This window comes from Sander lucioperca, chromosome 9 (assembly GCF_008315115.2).
Source record: "Sander lucioperca isolate FBNREF2018 chromosome 9, SLUC_FBN_1.2, whole genome shotgun sequence".
Taxonomy (NCBI): Eukaryota; Metazoa; Chordata; class Actinopteri; order Perciformes; family Percidae; genus Sander; species Sander lucioperca.
Window position 1 is genome coordinate 5,650,636 of NC_050181.1, and position 24,679 is coordinate 5,675,314.

Consider the following 24,679-nt stretch of genomic DNA (forward strand, 5'->3'; position numbering starts at 1 on the left):
CTTAAGAAATATTGTATATATTTCTAGATGATCTCTCTTCCCCTCCTCAAAATGCTTTAGGATTGGGTAAACACTGTGGTTATGGTAACGGTTAGAAAAAGATTGCCTGCATGGTTGAAAGAAATCAACGTTGACAATTGTTAGGAGCAGGACATGAATATGTACTATAAAGGTGAGAAGAATCAGAAAGGTTCTGCAGATTTTAATCAATAGAATTTTTTATTATTGGTATAGATAATAGTATAGAAGTAGTATTCAGTTGAGTCGCCCTTCATAAAGTCAAATCCTGATTTTATAGCATCATGTGGACATTGCATAGTAAATGTCAGCTAAAACAGCTTCTCTTGAGTTTTGCAACAAGACTGGATATATTTTTCTACATTCCTCTTTTCTCATGCAAGGCAGATTTTATGTACCTTGTCTGAATACAGAAAAACTCTGTATTGTAGTTTTATGATTTTGTAAGGGGGTTGATGGTCACAAGTCAGCAGTTGAATATAAATCTTACAGATAAAGTCTTTTGAAGAGTCGAGGCCTTTTGAGAGGAACTGAGAGCTCTCCGTATTTGAGGGCAGCTTCAGCTTTAGCTAAATCCCTGTTTAACCACCGTATAGAGATCCAGAGGGGCTGACTGGCAAAGGCTGGGGGTTAAGGAGATCATTCAGACAGATGAAGATGATGCATGGCTTCCTTTACACTCTCTGTCTGCCTTTTGTCTCTCTCTTAGATCCACACACATTCCCCTACACACCATCCCCGTTCTCCCTGCACGTTATCTACTCCATGCAACCTTGTACACCAATTTCTCTCTCTGGCTGCTGTCCAACTTCTCTGTCGTCACCTTTTATCTATTTGGCTAAGACAGGAACAGGCAGATGAAGGAGCGGAAGAGTATTAGGGGAGCCATTCTTTCTGCCTCTTTGTGACGGGAGGGTTACTGTTAGCGCAGCAGAGCCCTCCCTCTGTTGAGTTGGTCATAAGAGAAACGGTGGAGCAGTGGGGGAAAAGTATGCCTGAGGCAGTGTTTACATTACCAGAATACTGATATTGTGAGACAGTGGTGTATAAATGCATTGTCAAAATGAATGTGTATAAAACCGTAGACAGAGCACATCAACTGACAAACAGGCTCAGTGTAATAGGTTGAGAGCATCAGAACACTGCAGAAAAATATGCCAAAACCCAGTACAGACATATGGTTACAGACATGATTTGACAATAACTAACTGCATACTAAAAGATCAAAGGATCCAAAGCTGTTTTCCAACAAACTTTTTATCAATTACAAAATAGCATAATAAAGCATTATTGCTGGAAGCAATGGTGTTAACCATGATATTCTCTCCCAAACCATGTCTCTGTTTGTATATTTACCACATTCATGTATGCAAATAAAGAACTTATTTGGATACAGCCAATACTTTTCATTCTTTTAAACATACCAAGGAGCCATGAAATGTGTTGATAAAGCAACAAATGTTAAAGCAACACTATGTAACTTTTCCCGCTTCGGTCCCCCTACAGGTTGTCTCATTGGAACTACAGCTGCAGCTAAAAGTTACATAGTGTTGTTTTAACTTGCCCCTGGTGAAAGGGGCTTGAGATTGTTTTCAATTTCAGTGATGCAAATTAAGACAGAAAACATAGACCTTCGCTAAGCTTACATGTTCCCATTCCACAACTGCTTTCTGGTGTCTCTCTTTTCTGTTCTGTTTGTTTAGCCATAATTTGAGCACTGCCAGTTCTCCCCTGCACCTCCATAACTATGTCAGACACAGCTATGATTTGTGATGCAACCACAAAGCCCACATTTGTCTGAAGAGGGAAGAATAGCCTATCAAATTTCAACGGTACAATTCAAAGAGTATGCTTTTATTAAATATTGATGTCACACACATGGCTAGCGGGATGTTAACGTTTGAAGGAAAACAGCATCACTCAACGCTCTTGTGCTACTTTGTACTACAGTGAATAGGTGTTACATCACCCTTGAATCATTCATTTTAACTCCAAAAAGAGTTGAGGTAAACACAAAATCTGTGAAACAGAGAATGATCAAAAGCAGCTCGTAGTGAAGTATCTACCTATGCCTCCAATTACACAATCTACCCCACACACATGGCCTTTTAAAACTTATTTGGCTTTGTAATTCTTTTTCTTCGTCTATTTTATGATTTCACGTGTATGAAGCCAAATATAAGAAGTGGGCATTCTATTTTTTCCCTTTAGGGCCATTGAATGGGAACAAAATGAAATATTATTTACGTGTGTGTTCCTTCTTCCTTTCGATGATTCACTATATTCGATAATTTGGGAAAAATGCATATTCATGCCTAGTCACCAGTCACAGGCTAGATTTTCTAAAGCCTGAAAACAGAGCCAAAAGTCTATTTTTCTCTCAGACCACTTGAATTACAATATGCTGAAAGGGTATTGTGGAATTTTTGCCATCAGAATCAGCAACTGTCAGTACTTTCTCTTCACAGAGTGTTTGTTCTCTTTACCTCTACAAGTCGATGGTTAGTTGCTGCTCTGTACGCACAAGAGAACACCCACCAACTACCCATCAGCAATTCCAGATTCATGTGTGCTCTGCCAAGTTTGTCGGAACCGTGCCAAACACACTTTTGGTAATTTCGTGGCAAGGCTCCCTTGATGCACATGTGGCACACATGGGCACACTCAGGTTGGGATCAGAAAGAACGGTCCTGAGTGAGTTAGAATAATAAATCAAAACGACACGCTTGATGTGCACATGGGCAGGGAGGTTTCTGTGGTTATTTTACAGCTTTCTGATGCTGGTTGCCCAAAATGTACCCTGTGCGATCTGCTGTGCGCATCATCACTCCAATTAGAGACTGCAGATGGAACAGATACCTACTGCCTTCAGATGGCTCTAAAGAGTCACCAGGTCACCAAGAAAAAAGGCCTTCAGTATAGTAATTTACCAAGTATATATTGTCATGACAGCTTTATTCTGTCTAGCTTGATAATAGCGAGAACCGGTGGTTGAAAAATCAGTATTATCATGTTAGAATAAAGTTGTTGTTGTCACAACCATTAAAGGTGCTGCAGGTAGGATTGCGAAGATCCAGGACTTAGCCAAAAAATGTGAACATCAACAACTTCTCAGTCCCTCCCCCTTTTCTGATAAAGCCCAAAATGGTCTCTTAAGCCCCTCCCCCCACAAGGGAGCATGAATGCGTGTGCATGAGCAGAGATTGACACGCAGTTAGACCTGGCCCTGATTGGTGTATCTGAACAGGGAGCTGTGGATTTTTGCAAATCACACTACAGGCTGGAAGTGGTGCCAGAGGAGCCAGATTTTTTTTAAATTACCTGCTTCATGTAGTTTTACTCTCATCCAAACTTTTGGCAAGAAAGCAAAAGAAATTCCAAAATGTCAACTATTGCTTTACATTTAGGTGGAAACAATAAAGGGTAAACTACTTTTTAAATGTTGACATCAATCCAATGTCTCATAAAGATGCTTCTTAAAGTTGAGGTAGTTATTCAACTAAACAATGGCTACAAATAAATTATAACAGAATAGAAATCAAAGCTTGAAGACATGGCTTTATCACTGGTGTATTTAAACACCTTCCATGACAACATTATCAACTACTACTACTTTAATAACAGTCTTGGACAGAAAGTTGAACACAAAAGTCTGAATAGTCAAGAGGGCAAGTGTTCCAACAACAGTCAAAGCCCCTAAGATCCTGCATTTCAATTTGGTGTGGTACCTGGGCGGTGCGCTGTCAGCAGGATCTGTGTTCCAGTTGGGTGCCTGAGCCTTCCTGGTATTGAAACATGATGACAGTGAAGGCAAGTCTCGCACCAGCCAATGAAGTCATCAATAATAAGACAAGGTGAGCAGGAAGGGAAGAGGGAGAGTTATCTGGGTACAGCACATGAACTTCCCAGTGGGCCGCGGGGGCAGACAGGGCCGCAGAGAGGTGAGATATGGTGTGATGCTCTTGGAATCTGTGATTTGACATCTGCTCTGTGTGAGAGTCTGTCAGAGAGCAGGGTAAGGTTTTTGAGGGCACCGCCGCTTCCTCTTTAGTCCGAGACTGTGGGTTTTATCAAAGAGATCTCACTTGCAGGGCACAGAGAGTGGCTGAGCAGCATGGCACTCGCTGGAGGTGGTCAGCTTTGAACAAACGCCGAATAGATGTCATTCATCCCGGAAATTCAGTCCTCTTCCACGTAGGTAGAGGGGAACCAGCCCATCTAAGAAGCAACAAAACAGGATACAATTATATATATTTTGAATGGTGAATTATTCTCATACTGACGTCCTTGTCAACTCTTACTCTTGGCCTGGCCTACACATGCCTCAATTTCTTATTGAGCTTTAGTTAGTTTGAACACTAAAATATTTGTAGACTATTTAGGTCAGTACATACACTGAAACTCTACTGCTCAGAAAATTAAACTCTTTACTCCATTTAAGCTCTAAGAGGGTAGACATTGATTACTTTTATTCAAATTAACTGATAGCAGAACATTATGACGCAACAGTTTAATGCATGATATTCAAGAGAGAACTGTCCACTCAACTGAATGTGTAATAATACTGTATGAATATGTAGAATACATGTGTAGAGAATTGTTTTTACAATAGTTGCCACTGTATATCAAATCAGCACAGATGAAACAAAAACACCAAGGTAAAGATGAAATAAAATGTGTACAAAACTTTGCCATAATGACAGGATCCTACAGCAGACCTACCCTGCCGTCGACCTCTCCCTTCCACCACCCATTGGACATCTTGGTATAGATCTTGATAATGTCTCCCTGCAGCAGGGAGAGCTCCCGGGTGTCTCTGGAACAGAAGTCATAGCGTGCCACTGCAATACCCACCACCCTGGGAGAAAACACTGAGACAAAGACATCTTGTCTTATTATTGAGCACCATCTCCACTTAATTTCACAAATATTCTGAGAATACTGTCAGAGATTCTGAGGGATTTATTTAAGTTCTAAGAGCAACCAATTGACTACAAATGTACAAATACTATATTATCTCTGGTGCTGTGGCTATACAGTTTCTCTACTTTTAACATACAGTGGTATATTATCATTATACAGTATTTCTTTAGATTTGTGTAGTCTGTATAAGGTTTACAATGGTATGAAACACATTTCTATCAGGTATTCTGCACAGTAAAATGACTATGGCTTTTTCGTAAGGATGATAGTAAAGAGCCTTGACTTCTGTGCCTGAGTCATGTGTAAGTGTAAAAGCAAAATCACAGTCACAGATGAAGGAGATATGAGATAGACAATAGAGATGACAGGTCATGGGTTATCATGGTGATGTGTTCATTAAATGTTAATGTTCAACGTAACCCTTATCAGGTTATACAAGGGTATTCCTACATATGCAGGTCAGGACTCACTTGTGAACACAGGTGTGCATAGGTTTGTTTACCTTATCTGTGGAAAAACAGGTGACACAACTGGGAAGATATGCAGGATAAAAGGAATAAATCTACTCCCTCGTGCACACACAGGCCCATCATGCCAACACAGAAGATCAAGCCCACACATACATGCATGCATATATGCTCATGCACACAAAGGCAGATACAAACACATTAATCCTAATAGACTTTTGTGCTGAATTCATGCCATGTCGGCAGAATAAGAAAAATTGGGAAACCTCCCGCTATTCTAACTTGGGAGCATTTACTCATTATTCCAACATGGTTTACTGCCATTGCTAGCCTTGTAGTCAAAAAATAATATCCAATTCAAAAGGCAGGACCCTCTGTGTGTGTGTGTGTGTGTGTGTGTGTGTGTGTGTGTGTGTGTGTGTGTGTGTATGTGCAGCATCAAGAGACTACCCTACATACAAATGATGAAAATAAACGTACACAACCACATGGTAGATGAACGCCCAGGATCTTGGTCTCTCGAGCACGTTGTCTTTTGCCGGCGGTTGCACAAATTTCTCCAGCCGCTCTGCGCGCTGTATATTTAGCAGCTTCCAGCAGGCTGAGCCAGGATCCCTGTTTCCCTCACCTGGGCCACATCGCCTACTACTACCAGGATGTGTGACGGCTATGCGGAAAAAATAGGCGACACGCCAAATCTCTAGATGATTAATGTCTGTTCAATTTGGATGTAACTCTATAATGCTGAAGAAAGCTGAACCATTGTAGATGCTATTTTCCTTGTGTTACAATAGTAACACAATATTTGTTGCAGCTCATTAACAAGTGAAACCATACTAAACAAAAGTGTTTGTCTCTTTTTAATTAGCTGAATTGATATGTTATTGATGAATTTTAGTAAAATGTAAATGCCAGCAATTGTGGCTTTGCAGCTCTTTGCCACTGGTTTGTTGACAATTCTGCAGTTATTTTCACCTAGTGGGAGAAATCAGAGCTGGCAGAAATTCACAATGTATCCTAATTGGAAATACAGAAGGCTGATGTGAATGTCCCCCCCCATGGCAACTCCTACGCTCTGAGCAATATGACGTAAAAGCGGAATCATTAAACTACATTATTTAACAAAGACAGGAAAAACTTTATGGAAACCTGGAAATGTGGGCATACTGCAAGGCAGAGACACACAGAGTAGAAAACATGTACCTGTACCTGACCAGAAAGGCGAGGAGGAAGGAGGAACAAAGCTGCAGCCGCCAAGAGGAACTACAGAGAAACGGAGCGAGGGGTTTCAGGCCGTAGTGGGAGCAAAGAGAAAACATAAGCAAAGTAAACAAAAGTTTGACAGAAAGAGAGTATGAGAGAGGGGAAAGGAGATAGGGGAAAAGTTGGCAAAGTCAAAGAACAAGGAAAAAGCAAGGACGGGTGGGAGAGGAAAGTAAGAGAGGAATCAAAACACTGAAAGCATCAAACAATTTGTCATTTCATCTGGCACATGTTTTTTGTGTAATACTGACCAATAGAAGGTAGGTATTAAGTAGTTAACATTCATACTTAACTTACTTATGGACATAAACAAAAGTATGCGGAATGTACGCATACTTTGGTTTGGGGCGTTTTTTTCATTATTTGGGCTATGCTCCTTTGTTCCAATGAAGGAAGTCTTAATGCTACAACACACACTGATATTTCAGACAATACTGTGCTTCCATTTGTTTGGTAACAGTTTGGAGAGGGCCCTTTTCTGTTTCAACATGACAATGCCCCCTTGCACAAAGCCAGGTCCATAAAGAAATGGTTTCTCCAAGTTTGATGTGGAAGAATGTGTCTGGCCTGCACAGATCCCTGAACTCAGGAGCATCCAACACCTTTGGGATGATTTGAAATGCTGTGACCCAGGCCCAACTCTGCATGAAAAAAAACACAGCCTCATCGTTCCTTTGAACAAGGCCAGTCCAGCGATGCAGCAGCATTGCCAATGCAGAGGGCTCCGGGAAAAAACGAAAATAGAAAATAGTCTAACCAGGCTCTACTTTTGCTGCTATGCAACATAATGTCACCCTGCAAGGCAAGTGTGAACATTATATTTCTACAGGTCTCCTTGCCATTATTGCGAGGAAAGATAAAATTATTACAGCGGTGATAACTTTCCAGAGTTGTAGAATCCTGTCTCAGAGTATCATAAACATCTGTGCAGTACCAACGACTTCTGTTCTCATATGCAATCCCAACTGAGCCAGCAGACCCTCAGACTGAGAAAACCACCTGCTGTCATCACAACAATATGGTTCCTTATTCTCTCTCCCCCAGAGGGATAAGTAAATGCAGGCCAGTACGTGTCAACTGTTTGTCTGACCAGAGTGCATACAAACAACTATAAACATACCTGCAGGAAGTATATACAGTATGAACAGTCACATAGCCTACTGTATGTGTACATATATAAATAAACAAGTACTGTACATACTAGCATGAACTAGCACTAGGATTTGATACAAGAAGCTGATAGAGTTCAGTGTGATCAAACTAAATAACCTGTAATATTTTCATTATTTCTCTAATGAATCTAATATTTTCAGATCTCATTTGGACAGATACTGCATAACTCACTTACAATCATTAATTTAAGACAACAGAATTGTATAACCCGATAACACCGATACTTAACTACAAAATCAAAATGATTTAAAATGATTTTCCATCCCTAACATTCACACACCTACACAGGCGAAAAGCACTCAGACCTAATTAAAAATGCTGGCTGGCATTTCCACGAACAAATTACTCAATAGTTCTGCATCTTGTGATTGTTTGCTCAGCCTTGCATTCTGTTTTCCTTGCTATGAGGTATCTGTTTTGAGATTCAAACCATGTTTGTGTGTTTGTGTGTGTGTGTGTGTGTGTGTGTGTGTGTGTGTGTGTGTGTGTGTGTGTGTGTGTGTGTGTGTGTGTGTGTTTTGTTTTGGCATGACATCTGTCTTTCCACGGAGGCTGTTTACCAGACAGAGAACGTGGTGCCCACACTAAGTCTGTCTATGGGGGTGGACAACTTAAGGCAATAATAATCTATCCCAGAATGTACTGAGGCAACGGCGGGTCTGTCAAGGCTTCCTCACAGAAGGAAGCACGGTGAATGGCAGCGATGCACAAACACACCTCTTGCAGAGCTGCTTTGAAGCCTGATGCGCTGGGAGACCGACGCTGCTAAAGGAGACAGAGGGACAAGGATGTAGCAGAATTTTACATCCGAACAGACAAACGGCTATCTTTGACTTTGTTCCAGCATTCGTCTGCTTGCGTCTGCTGCAGCGGCTGTGCTTGTTTACACGTACACCCTCTCTTTTAGTTAAGACAATTTACCTCCAGCTGCTTTATGCTCTTTTACATCAGATTATATTTTTCAAACTTTTCCCAGTGTTGTGGAAACAGGCGCAGTTGCACCAGGGGTATCCCCCAGGTATGTGTCAGCAGGCGGCTGTCTCAGTTTTCTCCGCTGCCAGCCCAAGTGAAATGTCATGTCCTGTCAGGAAAATTGTGAAGCCATCTCGGAGCTGAGCAGTGTGCGGAGCGTGACGTTTGGAGTAGCAGGCTCCTGGTGCTTGCCTGGGGCATTGAGCCCTAACTGGGACCTCTCTGCTAAGCCTGGTGAGCTGCTGAGGATCCTTTCTATTTCTTTTACCCCCTGTATGTCTCACTCCCTCCTTTGTCTTTTGCTTTCCCTCTATCTCTCTAATCCCATATCTTCCCTTTGTACCCTGTGTCTCTCTTTTACACCATTCACACTTGGTATTAACATGCCATCTGTATTTGGAGATCTTCTCTGGGTAAGGAAAAACAAATGTATTCAAAGCGCAAATGCACATGAAATACATTGGAATCTATATAGGATTGGATCAGCTAGATCTTAGGCTGCTTTACTGTGTGTTGTACATTGCGGGTATAAAACCATCTTGATTAGATTTTCGCCACATAATGTTAGCTATAGTAGCTGTATCGGTATTTAACTCCTCTAATAGTAAGATAGCAAGTTAGCTAGCTAACTAGTTTTTGAAATGTTTGACATCTTACATCACTGAACTAAACTACATTAAGCACTTTTTGCTAGTTAGTGAAAACAATAGCAAACATTTCATGCACACCACATCCCATGTCATAAGGAGATAAAGTCTTGTGTTTGTAGTCAAACCTAAAGGACATTATACATGTGCTAAAAATGTTGTATTTGACTTCATTGTGATATGGAGAAGAGGATCAACCAACAAAAGTGAAAGGGCAAGGAACACTGCAGCTTTCTTTCACCCAGCATTGTTCTGCAGGGAATCGTGTTAGTTCATTATGCTGTGCTAAATATTTCTAGCATGTCACACTTAAAGACAGGACTGCCTGCAGTATCAAGACATAGTTTTAACTTGAGTGTCGAATCACCCAGCAAATGCTCTGTCACCATCATTTTGTAATGTGAGGTGGGACACTTTTCTACAGTTCTTAGAGGTGAGGGCATACAGTACATTAGCTGGTCTGTAGTAATGAAATATAGCATATGAGATACTGACTTCAGCAAACTGTTGTGTTCCCATTGACTGTTTTGGTCATACAAAAAGGCTTTACAAGCACGTCTACTTCCCAGAGAAAAACATCTCACCTGCCTTCATCCAAATTGGACTGTTGTAGCTAAACCCACCCCTCCGGTACTCCAAACAGGTCAAAACAAATGCTTTTTACTTTCAAATGTTACCGGATCAATATCTGATCTGGTAGCATTTCCCTCTGTCAGACTGTCTCGGGAAGGCAACCTGGATGTTTGTGAAGCAGACTCACCACTGCCAGCCTTGGTAATGGCATTGGGCATGTTTCCATTGGACAGTTCCCTATAGGGGACCTGCAGAGTGGTGTCAAGACTGCTGAAACCCTCCTTCAGAGAGTGCTGCTTGTAGTATTCCACCAAGTCCTGCGTAAAACAATCACAATAAAACAAAACATACCCTTATCAATGATAATCCAGGGTGAATCTAGATGGTATTGTGTACAAATGTATAGACATAAAAGCAAATACATGTGGGCAGGTTGGTAAGGGAGGATATGCTATATATATATATATAAAATAATATATAAATATAATATATCTCTTTCTATCTTCCCATTTTAAGTGTAAGTACTGGAAACAAGCTAATATTAGCTACTGAGAAACAATACCAAAGGCAGTTGCTTACAACATACCCTTGCTTTGTGAGTGTGTAGATACATTTTGTCACTGTAAAAAACAAAAGTAAACCTTTAACTTGCATGCCAGGGTATATCTCAAGGGACTGCAATGCAATTTCAAAATTATACTTATTGTTTAAATAGTTTATAGGGCACAAAAATCCATACAAAGTTAAAAACTTTTACCAGCACAGTCTTAAAAAGGCGACTCTCAGCGATGTAAAAGCAGCCATCCTTGGTCAGAATCTTAATGTGCTTGACTTTATCGTTGAACCTGTGGAGGATGAATAAGACATGGGCTGCTAATCAACTATACATGCTTTCACATCAATGCACTCCCAATGGTGAACCATCACAAAGGTCTGTCTGAGCTGACTGTCGGTTACCACGCTGAGCTGAGCCAAGTAACTTTGTTTGACAATGACACCTTGGGTTTTTGCTGCTGTGGAAATCAGATCCAATTCACTCACATCAGATAATAATAGAAGCATCATAGGATTAACCAGTCTTACCCTGTAAAATGAATTCATACTGTATACCAGTGTTGTGTTGTACTTGTGAGCCTTCTTCGCAGGTAGTGGACATGAGTTGTGGGCATTTATACCAAACAGTGTTGTTTTCTTCTTTGTTTCATTTGAAATCTTTTAGAGGAATTAAGAGCTAAACTATCACGGAATTAACAAGAAAAAGACATGATTAAAAGTATTTCTTTCTTTGTTTTTCCCTTTACAGCCTGAACCAATAAAACCTTTGTAAACTCTGCATGGATAATGTATTGTTTTGTATGGTAATAATCCATTCGGCTTTTAAATAAAGCAGTTTAAAGTATTTTAAAAGAAAAACTAAAAAGTCCTCAAACTATTTATGATTATAATCCAAGTTTTATGGCTTCTTTGCCAAACATTTGAGTAGTGTGGACAAACAGCTTTTGTTCTACCTAGACGTGATTGGCCAATTAACAGGTGTGGAGAACTTACTACAGCCCTGTAAGACCGTCCAACTTCCATACTATGTATAGTACTAATTTTACAGTATGTACTATCTGTTAATCTACTAAAGAATTACCATTTTTTACTAACAGAAAATGGTACAAAAGGTGCGCCAAGAGACGACAACAAAGCAATATTTTTTAATTGAATGCATCATTGTTTTCTGTGATGTCTCTGGGGCTGTCATCGCCATATACAGTATAGCGGGTCTTTTTCATAGGAAACATTTTGAGTTAAAGCAGGAAAAGCACAGGAGTAATAAATATCATTACTGATAGCGTTGTTCCGTTTAAGTGTTCAGTAGACACTTAAATGGATCAGTACTTAAATGGATTAGCGTGAGTATTAGCCTCACGCTAATTTATCAAGACTAGGCCTACCGGCTAAACTAACGCTAGCTTCATGGCAACCTCTACACCTGGCGAATCCCCACTCCCCCTCAGGATTTCCTCGTTGTTCAATAACACAAACAAAGAAATTGCTGACCTCAGGGAAGATGTTCGTCGGCTTTCCGAGGACTTAAAAACCAAAGATGCTTTGTTAACCGCCTGCTTGGACGTGGCTCATAATCAGTCGCTCCGGATCTCATCTCTCTCGGCGGCCTTCCAGGATACCGCGCCATGGGACCCAGCTGCCTGCCCACGCCCATCGTCCTGCTCGACACCGGTTATCAAGCCACCCTGGACTGAGGTGGTTTGCGGCCGAAAGAGAGCCTCGGGTAGGGCTCCATCGCCTCCTGCCCTCAGCCTCTCCAACCGCTTCAATGCTTTGTCGGAGTCGGAGCCGGTGGTGGCCAGTGCGGCTCACCGGGCTCGCCCCGCTTCAAAGCAGACTGACCAGCCGTCGTCACGGAAGACGATTGCTACCGCGCGGCGAAAGCTTCTGAGGGATGCGGTAGTCAGACGGTCCGGTGGCCTACACTGCCTGGATCGGCCAAATGACAACGTTCCTCAAAAACAATCCCCACAACCGAACGGTAAGCATTCTTCCTCTTCTTTTCCCTGCCCATCTGAAACCGACACTGACTGTTTTGCTCCCGTCACCGGCTACCCACACCCCCCACTCCTCGTCCGCTCTTCCCCCTAACCACAGTAATTATTGGGGACTCCATCACTAGAGACCTACGGTTTCATAATGCTGTCACACACTGTTTTCCCGGAGCCAAAGTTGCAGACATCCTGGCTAAAGTTATGGACCTGATACCCTCATTTCCGACCTCTATCAAACGCATCGTGGTCCATTGTGGACATAACGACATGTCCACTCGGATTCAGGAGTGTGAGCGCACAAGGCGAGACTTTACCACTCTCATTGAGGCTTTAAAAAGCACTGGGAAGTCGGTTTTTATTTCGGGCCCACTTCCATCTCTAGGTCGCGGATCAGGCCTCTTTAGCAGACTACTCTCCCTTAACACCTGGCTCCAGCTCACATGCAGTATTCACAGGATAGGTTTTATTGACAACTTCAATCTGTTTTGGGAACGTGGCTCCCTGTTCAGCAGGGATGGGATTCATCCCAATACACGCGGAAGCCAGATGCTACGTGGAAATTTGCACCACGCCCTGCATACCCAGACCTCTGATTGACTGTTTACATCCCGTAAACACTCCCACAAGCACACTGACCAGACACACTCTCCCAAAGTCAATAATCAGAGATACAGCGCTACACGCCCCTCTGTGCTCCCTTCAGAGCAATCACCCATTCATAATCCCATAACCACCGTGTCTGTCCCCCGACTGAGACCGTTTAAACCAAACGCTAACAAAAGAGGTGCTATACTAAACAACCTAATTGGAATTAAAACAACCACTGCAACGATAGAACAGAATAGGAAAATCAAATGTGGACTATTAAATATTAGATCTCTGTCATCGAAAGCATTATTGGTAAACGAATTGATATCAGATAACCACATTGATTTATTCTGCCTCACCGAAACCTGGCTGGGCCATGACGAATATGTTAGTTTAAACGAAGCCACTCCTCCCAGTCATAATAATACCCAAATTCCACGAGGCTCAGGCCGAGGAGGGGGAGTTGCAGCCATATTTGACTCGAGCCTGTTAATTAATCCTAAACCTAAACTAAATTATAACTCGTTTGAAAGCCTTGTTCTTAATCTTCAACACCCAACATGGAAAACAGTACAGCCAATTATATTCGTTGTTGTTTACCGAGCACCAGGTCCATATTCTGAGTTTTTATCTGAATTCTCAGAGTTTTTATCATGCGTAGTCCTTCAATCAGACAAAGTACTTATTGTAGGTGATTTTAATATCCATGTGGACATTGAGAGCAATAGCCTTAGTACTGCTTTCAATTCACTGCTAGATTCTATTGGTTTCAGTCAGAGGGTGCATAAGGCCACGCACTGTTTTAACCACACCCTCGACCTTGTGCTAGAATATGGCATCAAAATTGACGATTTAATAGTATTTCCGCAGAATCCTTTATTATCAGACCATTTTTTAATAACTTTCGAATTCCTACTACCAGACTATACGAAATTAAATAAAAGTTTCTACACTAGATGCTTATCTGACAGTGCTATAGCTAAATTTAAGGAAGCTATTCCAACAGCACTTAACTCAATGTCATGCCTTAATATAACAGAGGACTGTTATGTTAACTCTAGTCCCTCCCAACTTGATAACTTTGTAGACGCTGCTACGGCCTGCCTACGGACTACTTTAGACTCGGTTGCTCCTCTCAAAAAGAAGATGATGAAGGAAAGGAAACTAGCACCTTGGTATAACTCCCAAACTCGCAAATTAAAACAAATCTCACGAAAACTTGAAAGTAAATGGCGTTCCACCAAACTGGAAGAATCTCGTGTGGATTGGCAAGATAGTCTAAAAAATTATAGGAGGGCCCTCAGAAATGCCAGATCATACTATTACTCAACACTAATAGAAGAAAATAAGAACAACCCAAGGTTTCTTTTCAGCACTGTAGCCAGGCTGACAGATAGTCACAGCTCTATTGAGCCATCTATTCCTATAGCTCTGAGCAGTGATGACTTCATGACCTTTTTTAATGATAAAATTATAACAATTAGAGAAAAAATTCATCACCTTCTGCCCACAGCTTCCAACGACTCACCATTGGGCGCAGGAGGGCTGGAGAGAACGATAAGACCTGATACTTATTTAGACGGCTTTTATCCTTTAGACCTCCAACAATTAATGTTAAGGGTCTCTTCAGCTAAGCCAACTACCTGTCTCTTAGACCCCATTCCAACGAAGCTACTTAAAGAAGCACTACCCGTGGTCAACACCACATTACTAGATACGATCAATATGTCCTTATTAACGGGTCACGTACCGCAGTCTTTTAAAGTAGCTGTGATAAAACCTATTCTGAAAAAACCCACCCTCGACCCTGAGGTCTTAGCCAACTATAGACCTATATCTAACCTCCCGTTTCTCTCCAAAATCCTTGAGAAGGTAGTCGCTAATCAATTGTGTGACTTTCTGCATAGAAATAGTCTATTTGAAGACTTTCAGTCAGGATTTAGAATGCATCATAGCACAGAGACGGCACTGGTGAAAATCACTAACGACCTTCTAACTGCTGCTGACAAAGGACTTGTCTCCGTACTTGTCTTATTAGATCTTAGTGCTGCATTCGACACTATTGACCATACCATCCTCTTACAGAGACTGGAACATTTAGTTGGCATTAAAGGAATCGCACTAAGCTGGTTTAAGTCCTATTTTTCTGAGCGATCCCAATTTGTTAATATTAACGATAAACCATCCAAATACGCTAAAGTTAGCCACGGCGTTCCTCAAGGCTCAGTGCTTGGACCAATTCTATTCTCTTTATATATGCTTCCTCTAGGCAATATTATTAGGAAACACTCAATTAACTTTCACTGTTACGCAGACGACACCCAATTATATCTGTCAATCAAGCCAGACGAAAGCGGTCAGTTAGCTAAACTTCAAGCGTGCATTAAAGATATAAAATCCTGGATGACCCACAATTTTCTGATGTTGAACTCAAACAAAACGGAAGTTATTGTGCTGGGACCCAAGCACCACCGAACTTCATTATCTAAATATATAGCTACCCTAGATGGTATTGCCCTGGCCTCCAGCACTACTGTCAGAAATCTAGGAGTCATTTTTGACCAGGATCTATCCTTTCACGCCCACTTAAAACAAACCTCAAGAACAGCCTTTTTCCATCTTCGTAACATTGCCAAAATCAGGAACATCCTGTCTCAAAACGATGCTGAAAAACTAGTCCATGCATTCGTAACTTCCCGGCTGGACTACTGTAATTCTTTACTATCAGGCTGCTCAAATAAGTCCCTCAAGACCCTCCAGCTGATCCAGAATGCTGCAGCACGTGTTCTGACAAGAACTAACAAAAGAGATCACATTTCTCCTGTATTAGCTTCTCTGCATTGGCTTCCTGTAAAATCCAGGATTGAATTTAAAATCCTTCTCCTGACCTACAAAGCACTAAATGGTCAAGCACCATCATACATAGAAGAGCTTTTAGTACCTTATTGTCCCACTAGAGCACTGCGCTCCCAGAACTCAGAGCTACTTGTGGTTCCTAGAGTCTCTAAAAGTAGAATCGGAGCCAGAGCCTTCAGCTACCAGGCTCCTCTCCTGTGGAACCAGCTCCCAACTTGGGTTCGGGGGGCTGACACCGTCGCCACATTTAAGAATAAACTGAAAACCATCATCTTTGATAAAGCTTATAGTTAGGGAGTGAGGAGTTGCAGCATAGTAGAGTAGAGGGAGGCAGGAAGTACAAGCCCGTTCCGGCAGGGGAGAGTACGAGCCCGGTCCAGGGCCCCTCTCTTTAGCCTGCCTCTCTTAGTTATGCTATTATAACTCTAGACTGCTGTGGGAAGCTCCTTCCAAGGACACAATGAGCCACTCCCTCTTCTCTCTTTTCACTTGTCTCCTTTTGTGTGCATCTTAGTCCCAGAAATGCCTGTTACTAACCTAGCTCTGGGGAGTTTTCTCCCCGGAGTCCCTTTGCTTCTTCTTCACCCAGAACATCGCCTTGGAATTGGGTGGCACCTACACCGGGGTCCTGGGTGCAGCTGACGCTATGGACTTACTACACCCTGCTACGCTCTGCGTTTCCCCGCAGTGTCCGACTGCGTCCTGCCGCGTCCAACCGCGTCCACCCAGGCTGCTGTGCCACACTACACCCCGTAACGCCCTGCTGTGCCCTACTATGACATGAACTACTATGACTACCATTGTGATCACTGCTTCACTATCTTTATTATGACTATTATTGCCACCATTCACCACTTCCCCAACTGGTGCCGTCAGACACCGCCTACCAAGAGTCTGGGTCTGTCCGAGGTTTCTTCCTAACAAAAAAAGGGAGTTTTTCCTTGCCACTGTCGCAATAGCTACTGCTAATGCTTGCTCTTGAGGCAACCACTGTAATAGTTGGGGCTTCGTAAAGTACAGAGTTTGGTCTAGACCTACTCTATCTGTAAAGTGTCTCGAGATATCTCTTGTTATGATTTGATACTATAAATAAAATTGAATTGAATTGAATTAAGCGTTGTTAGTGAGCCAGCATACACCATGGCAGGGCTCTGAAACTATCAAAGCTAAATGAAATGCAGCAATAATCAATATTATAAATTACACCGTGTGGTTTTCCTGCTATGACATGTCAAAAATGTCTGCTGTGAAAAAGGCCATTTCTCTTATTTTGCTTTTCCTTTCTGTGTTAATTCTTTTATGTCCATTTTCTACCAAGCACCTCTTACCTGGAAGACACCATTTAGTGCGCTCACTTAAGCCAAGATAGAAATAAATGTGATAATCGTAGCTCAGGCTTGAAAATACCTACACACTGTTCAGTACATGTAGGCACCAGTGGGGGTGTGCTGTGCTGTATATTAGAGCTGAAGATCTTTGCCCGAACCGACGGGACCCGACGAGACCCGACGGGTTCGGTCGGGTTCGGTCTCGGGCTAGAGCTGTAATCGGGTCTTAAAAGTTCGGCCCGTCAAGGCCCGAGCCAGACAGAATTCGGCCCGAGCCCGAAAAGTACATTTTGATTGACAGATTTTTAAAAGCCCGAACCCGTTTACAGCCCGACTGTACAAAAGGCCGTCTATCAGCAGTGATTAGAGTGCATGTCGGAAAATAGCGCGGACACGCGCTTTACTCCGCGAGCGGGCACACGCACCACTCGGCGGAAAAGGGAGAGAAAGAAAAAAGAGCTGCGCCGCACGCACACAGCTCTTTTGTCTTCCGTCAAGAATGAGTAATTTATACACGTTTTAACATAATTTATTCATGACTAACGTAGGCTATAGGCCACTTGGAAGTTGGAACAAAGAAATAAAATAAGTCCTCCAGAAGCCAGCCTCTGTTTCACCTCCATTTTCACGCTAATTGAAACGCTTCACCTGACCGCTCGTTTACTGCGCAAGCCCGAGCCCGGCCCGAGCCCGTGTAACATGATAGAAATTAAGACCGAACCCGACCGAACGGGGTCCCGTCGGGTTCGGGCAAAGATCTTCAGCTCTAGTTCGGGCTTTTAAAAATCTGTCAATCAAAATGTACTTTTCGGGCTCGGGCCGAATTCTGTCGGGCTCGGGCCTTGTCGGGCAAACTTTTAAGGCCCGATTACAGCTCTACTGTAATTACTGTATATATATGTCTCACACATGGTGATGTGCAAGTTACACTGGAGATAGATTTGCATTGTATACCTCAATGCAGTGTATATAACGAATGAGAAGAATATGATCATGTTGCAAATTAACAGGTACATTTTGAATATAGGGTGAGTAATACATGGACAAATGAACCCTGTTTGATGAGTCTTTCCTTCTTCCTATAGGCTCCCAAGGCCACACACACACACACACACACACACACACACACACACACACACACACACACACACGGTAGTGTTTGACACTAGGCAGTTCCAGTTGATTAGTAGCAGCTCTCTTTATAAAGCTTCATTATCTCAAACGGCCATCCTGATAATGATCTTAAGCAGTGAGACAAGCCATTAGGATTGCAGTGTTCAGAAACTGGCCCTGTACATCAAAGCTTTGAATGAGGGACGGTATGAGTCCACCAAACCAAATGGGCTGGAATGGTGTGTCACTGGCTAAATAGTCCAAACACTATTTCAGAGTGCACTCTCAATCGTTATAATCTCTTGGAGCCGTCATGCCAGGTCAGGAGGACTCGATAGTCCTTTTTCTTTTAAAGACTGAACAAGCTTTGATGTAGCCTGAAAGATATTCACTATTTAAATGGCCAGTGTTGTATTTCAAAAGACAGATACCAAGGCACTCAACTTGCAGATAGAGCAGCCATTTATTGAGGCCTAAAGGGATGGATGTTTTATCTACAATTCAAGTGCGTTGCTGGCCTTCTTTTGAAATGCATTTCTAAGACTGATAGCCAAAGAGCAGCAAATAGTATGATGCAAGCTACCAGGCTCTCCTTGAACATATGTCTGAGCAGAAGACACAGAAAATAGATAGATGGTAAAATAGATCCAATTCAACCTCCTTCCCATGCTGCATTCAGTTGAGATGTGTGAACTGAGCCGACCATCAGGGTAAACTAAAATGAACTGCAACAATGTTTAAGTTTAATGTAAGGTTCAAACAAACTGTCACAGGAAGGGCGAATACTCAAATTAGAAAAACCTTTTCTCAGTTACCTCTACCTCTTTGCCCAGGTTAGGGGATATTTATCTTTTTTTTTACCTGTGCCATAATATCATTTTGAATGTATTGATTATTAATTTATTGAAAAATAATAACAGCAACATCGACAATTTTTATAGGGACTATTTCTTTTGTACTAATCAGTTCAAAATGAAAACTCTTCACAGCCAGGTCTGACAATTATCCAGGGCAAATATTCACTTGAAATCATTTTTCAAGGGCCATACTGAAGGACTGAAGCAATGTGTGTCTATAAACAACACTGGCCGATTCATTGTGTTCTCATAAATGCGGATGGTTTTCACCCTCTGACAACCAAAATAATTGAAATACTCATTATGCACTGTATTTAACAAATCCAAATGCCATTTCTTCAACAATGTTATTTGTTAACTTTTAAAATTATAAATACACATGATGCCTGCAAAGCCTTGAATTTCATGGGCCCCAAGTTTAACAAACAGAACAGTGGTTTAAATCTATTCATGTTTATATAATAGAATATGATGAAATCTAACACCGGGTTTGGTTCTTCCTTTATTTATGCAGCTCTGAGACAGATATCTCAAAACTTGGGCAAAACTACAAGTTGCTTGCTACAAGTAGACGGTGAGTGAGAGAATGTGAAAAGAAAATGTGTTTTTTTTTTGCAATTTGGGTGAAACAACCCTTTAAACCTTATACCTTATATATATTCACTATAACTTCTTGTTTTTCATTGGCATGAGTGGAACACAGCATGACCTCCTTCTGCTGCGGCCCATCCACTTTTAACATTTGATAAGCTGTTTGTTTTCAGATACTTCACAATTGTTATACAGAGCTATTATTTGCATGTGGGCATTTTGTTTGCTTGAATGATTCTTGCCACTCGCCTCTCACGGAGTGTTTTGTTTATTCCACCATTCTTGGTAAACTGAAGTGAATGAAAATTGTAAGAGATTTGCTATAAAAAAATAAATGGAAAAAAAGTAATCATGTCACGTACTTTATGCTAATGGCATATTCAGTGCACTCTTTACTCCTGTGTCGAACCAGATAGGTGCTGCTTCCTCGGTCCAGAAGCTCCACCTCAGCCTGGTATCTCTCCATAGGCCCTGCAAACCTGAACCACCCATGAACAACTACTGCACTTACACTGCAATCAATCATTCTGAACATGAGGATGAGAACAGTCAATACAATCAATAAAATAGAGTAAGAATTACTTGTGGTCACTGTTAGCAATCTACAGTCATTTGTTTTCATCGCTTACCAGAGTTGGGCAGAGTAATCGACAGGTTTTGGAACCTGGCATGGAAAAGAATTGCGGTTATTTAGTGTTTTAATGGAGTTGATACACAGGGGTGGAGGTCATTTGTGGTAATGTGATATTCAAGCCACATCTAAAGGGCTAAAATCACTGTTCTACAGCAGAAAAAGTGCAACTGAAAAGCACTATATTTCTTTGCCAAGACATCACTAGTAGCCATTATCCACTGAACGCACTGTAATCTCACTAAATGTGTCTGATTGATTATAAAAAATATGCACACTTACACATGGGCAAGGCCTCACAGCGTCACTTGGAAAGAAGCCAATCTTGCTTGTTGCCAGAATTTTCCCCTGCAATGGCAACTGGCTGTTAATCGCATTATATTTTGCAACTACATCTCTCTCTCTCTCTCTCTCTTTCTCTCTCTCTCTCTCTGTCTCTTCCCCCCCCCTCCAACACTCATTTCAATAAATCCTCAGCAATTAGCACACAACAAGCAGTGCATCTAATTTGCAGCCCGAGTTAATTATGGTTCAAACTCTGCCGGCAGTTAAATTTGTACTGCATCAAAACAAGAGCCTCGTTTAGCCCTAAATAATGGATCTTATTCTAGTTTTTGAATATCCAAACAGTGTGAGCTCTCTGGCTTGCACCAAAGACTAACAATTGCATTTTAGCTAACCCGCCTCAAGCACATCACAGGCTTTATATGGAAATCATTAATTCCTTTAACAAATATTATGTAGACAGACTTTTTTTCTCCAATTAAATAAAGCACTTTGGTTAAACAAATTACTTAATTGTTATACAAACTTGCTCCTACATAAATGTTCAGTTTATTGCATAACCTTAATTCTCTATCATGTACATTATCTCATAGACAGTAATAAGTATAAGTATCATCATTAGGCTCAAGATAATTTGAGTTTCGAGATCTGAGTTTGAGGTCAATTTGAAGTCCATTGAGTCAATCTGAGAAGACAGTGAGTGTTGAGGGCATGTGGAGCTCCTTATTTAGCTTCCTGCCCTGTTTATGCTTTCCTCTTCACTCCTCTTTATTAGAGTATGAAATGCTTTTTGGGACCGTGCAAGTCCCGGCAGTAACTAGATTGGAAAGCGAATCGTTACCTATCTCTATGATTCATTCTGTGTAATAACATTTCATCAAAGGTTTTTTGAGAGCCCCTCTCTATTTGTTATGCCTCCGATAAGCGTATGATGAAGATTAAACTTATTACTCTGTCAGCATAAACAGGCAGCAACCAAAGGATCAAATGAAATTACAGTGATTGATTGTATTGTTCTGCCAGTGTGATGGGGGATAATTGCCTCCTGGGTAACAGGGGATATGAATTCTCAATGTTCTGTAATTCCATCCTCTGGCGCCACTGGGAACGCTGAAGATTAAAGGTACCCTGTGGAGTTTTCATTGTAAACAGGGTTTTCTTTAGATTCAGTGTTTTTCACCCAGAACCAACCTTTTTTGCATGCTTTAAAACTTGTTTTGTTTATATCTATTTTCGTCTTCTTAATTCTTCTTTTTTTATAACTTCATTCTACATTTTTCACCTCATCACTCTTACCAGCTGTTCATATGCATTACTGCTGTCAATTTTTGCAGAAATGTAAATTTTTTTTTAACAAAATAGACTCCAAACCATAAATACATTTAAACAGACAACATTTTATAATGATTGATACAGTGTCTATTTAAATACATTTGTGATGCAAGTATAACTGCAAAGCCAAAAAAAAAAAATAGGCTAAATGGATCTGACTTTTTGGTGGATGGCCTTGTTGCAGTATCATTATGCATACGACAGGAATAGACACAAATGTGTATTATCATTTAATTCCTTTAATTATCCCCTCTCAGCATTCATGGTAACCATGGTAGCAAACAATGCATTGCCATCAGGTCTGCAGCATGACATTCTGCTAGCTGCTCTATCGGCTTACAAGAAGTCTCCTGGCATTCATGTCCTCAGTCGCCACCTTGTGCTCTGTCACAACAGAGAGAAACACGGAGCATAGGAAATTGGGCTAACCGCCAACTCCCAGCCGTGCCGTTGGCAAAGACTGCAGTCTGATTGGAGCAACACCAACAGGAGGACGAGGCTTTAATGCCGCCGTAAAGCAGAGTGAGAAACAGCTAGGGAGGCTGCCGGAAGACCCCAGATAAATCGCCCATCCTTTCAAAAATAGATAAGGTCAAGCGCTGTCAACCTTTGGCTGACCTCATGAGATGGTTGCTAAATGTGCCTGTACATGAGGTTGTGCACCAACCATTAAAACATCCTCCAGAGGCTCCAGTGTCTGCTGTTTTATTGTCTTACTGTGGCACTCAATTAATCAACTGAAGCCACTAATTGGTTAGATCATCTGATGTAGGCTGTGATTCAAGCCGAGGAGTGAAAGAACAGACAGATAACCTATTTTTAATGTAAGTGGGGTTCTGGGGAGTTCATACAGATCTTAAACTGATATTTCTAATTACCATGACCTCATAATAATGTCATATTTATGGCTTATCTGACAGGACACAGAATGTGATAAAACAACCACAATATAATTTGTGATTTATAAACAATAATGGCCGAAGGGAGATAAATTGTTAATGTCACCCCATTCATATATTTTGAAAGCTTTTTCAGATAGCGCAACATCCAGCAAGAAAGAGAGAAGAGATGACATGCAGCACCGATTCAAACTCATGACACTGCGAAGACATCGCATGCACCGAGCCAACCTGGTGAGTCGTAACATGTTATTTTTTCATAGAGTCACAGATGTTGAGATAAAACGAGGATGAGCTGAATGACACGCACCTGCCACCAAGAGCTGTGCAGGTCGGCAAACATCAGTTCAATGACATCACCCGCATGAATGCTTAGTGGGGGCCCACACTGGGGACAGGGGATGCCACTGTAGTCTCTGATCACAACCATCCTGGGTAAACCTAGCAGACAGGGAAAACAAACACATTTATACTCAACTTTTTAAACATTTATCAGAGTCTTATACAGAGGGACATACAGCGGGTGCGAGAGCAGTAATACCACGTGTAGCCTGATTTATCATTACTCTTAGGTAATAGATAAAAAAAAATACTGTAATCATGTATGACATGTATTCTCATTAGAGCCAACCGTAACCTAGCCTACATGCACAACAATATGTTGGACCTTCTTCTCACTGACAAAAGCAATGTCACAGTGTACTGACACACCGTGGAGTACACTTCTGCTGTATATCACTGCAGCAAGGTGAGGTCAGCAAAACCAAGATTTTAAGTTGCTGTTTAAATAAATTTTTTCATTGCTCTTTTTAAACAGAGAGAAACACAATGATCCATCACAACTGCATTGTTTTGGGTTGACAGCAGAAATCTCAGAGACCCAAACTATCTGCATGACTAAATATCAATAGAGGTGGGTGGGATTTTTTTGTTTGTTTCCATAATTATTTTCATTTCTTGCACTAATCATGAGTACAAAGTGAATTATCTTACTGTCATTGTCCTAAAGGTTTTAGTACAATTCTCTCTAACATGTACATAAATGTGGACGTCCTGACAGTCAATTTGATTGAGGTATAAACCAACAGAATGGCACCATCCTAAAAAGCAACTATTTACTCTTGCAGGAAATTAATCTCTTTGATTCCTGTACAGTGCAGCTCCAATCTTTCCTCAGCATGGCAGACAAACACACCCACAAGCATCCGGCTAAGGCAAAGACTAAACACCCCTGCCAACTTAAAAGACACAGCCACTTACTCTCCACACACTCACACATCTAGCCCCCTCAGACACCTCTCCCTTCCAGCCATGGCTCCCTAATGACCAGCCTGAGGAAACTATTAGCTGATGGTGACCTCAGATGAATGGAATATCTCACATTCATGTTTTTAATAAGAACAATAAGCACGGCTGTCTTTCTCATAAAGCCCCTTATGGAAATTGATTTATCACAAAGGCCAAGCTCAGCGGTTGAGGCAGAGGCATATAGACTGCTGGAAGTGCTTTTCTGCCAGTATTTCTACCACCATAGTCCTCATAATGATTCCACCCACTCCAATTCATCTCAATGCCGTCTTGGGTTTAGGCATCACAGTATTTTTGTGCATTGGT

The 24,679-nt window shown here is 41.5% G+C and overlaps 1 protein-coding gene and 1 long non-coding RNA gene across 5 annotated transcripts in view; both read right to left on the reverse strand.

Annotated features, from left to right (window-relative positions):
* Nucleotides 1-1,851: 1,851 nt before the first annotated feature.
* On the reverse strand, nucleotides 1,852-3,144 carry LOC116045873. Its single transcript, XR_004104022.1, has 2 exons — nucleotides 2,741-3,144; nucleotides 1,852-2,504 (listed from the first exon to the last, which is right to left on the reverse strand). It is a non-coding gene; the product is annotated as an uncharacterized LOC116045873 (long non-coding RNA).
* A 257-nt stretch (nucleotides 3,145-3,401) lies between these two features.
* LOC116045874 (guanine nucleotide exchange factor VAV3-like) overlaps nucleotides 3,402-24,679 on the reverse strand; it is a 52,773-nt gene continuing 31,495 nt past the window's right edge. For 2 of the 4 annotated variants that reach the window (XM_031293821.2, XM_031293820.2), the window contains exons 20-28: nucleotides 23,376-23,506; nucleotides 20,832-20,897; nucleotides 20,548-20,582; nucleotides 20,281-20,397; nucleotides 10,794-10,881; nucleotides 10,224-10,353; nucleotides 6,618-6,671; nucleotides 4,741-4,889; nucleotides 3,402-4,236 (exon numbers count right to left, since the gene is read on the reverse strand). In XM_031293821.2, the coding sequence (XP_031149681.1) occupies nucleotides 4,198-4,236; nucleotides 4,741-4,889; nucleotides 6,618-6,671; nucleotides 10,224-10,353; nucleotides 10,794-10,881; nucleotides 20,281-20,397; nucleotides 20,548-20,582; nucleotides 20,832-20,897; nucleotides 23,376-23,506 (809 nt within the window). In that variant the 3' untranslated portion in view covers nucleotides 3,402-4,197. The remainder of the gene's footprint in view (nucleotides 4,237-4,740; nucleotides 4,890-6,617; nucleotides 6,672-10,223; nucleotides 10,354-10,793; nucleotides 10,882-20,280; nucleotides 20,398-20,547; nucleotides 20,583-20,831; nucleotides 20,898-23,375; nucleotides 23,507-24,679) is intronic. The other 2 variants (XM_031293822.2, XM_031293823.2) reach the window with 1 other exon arrangement.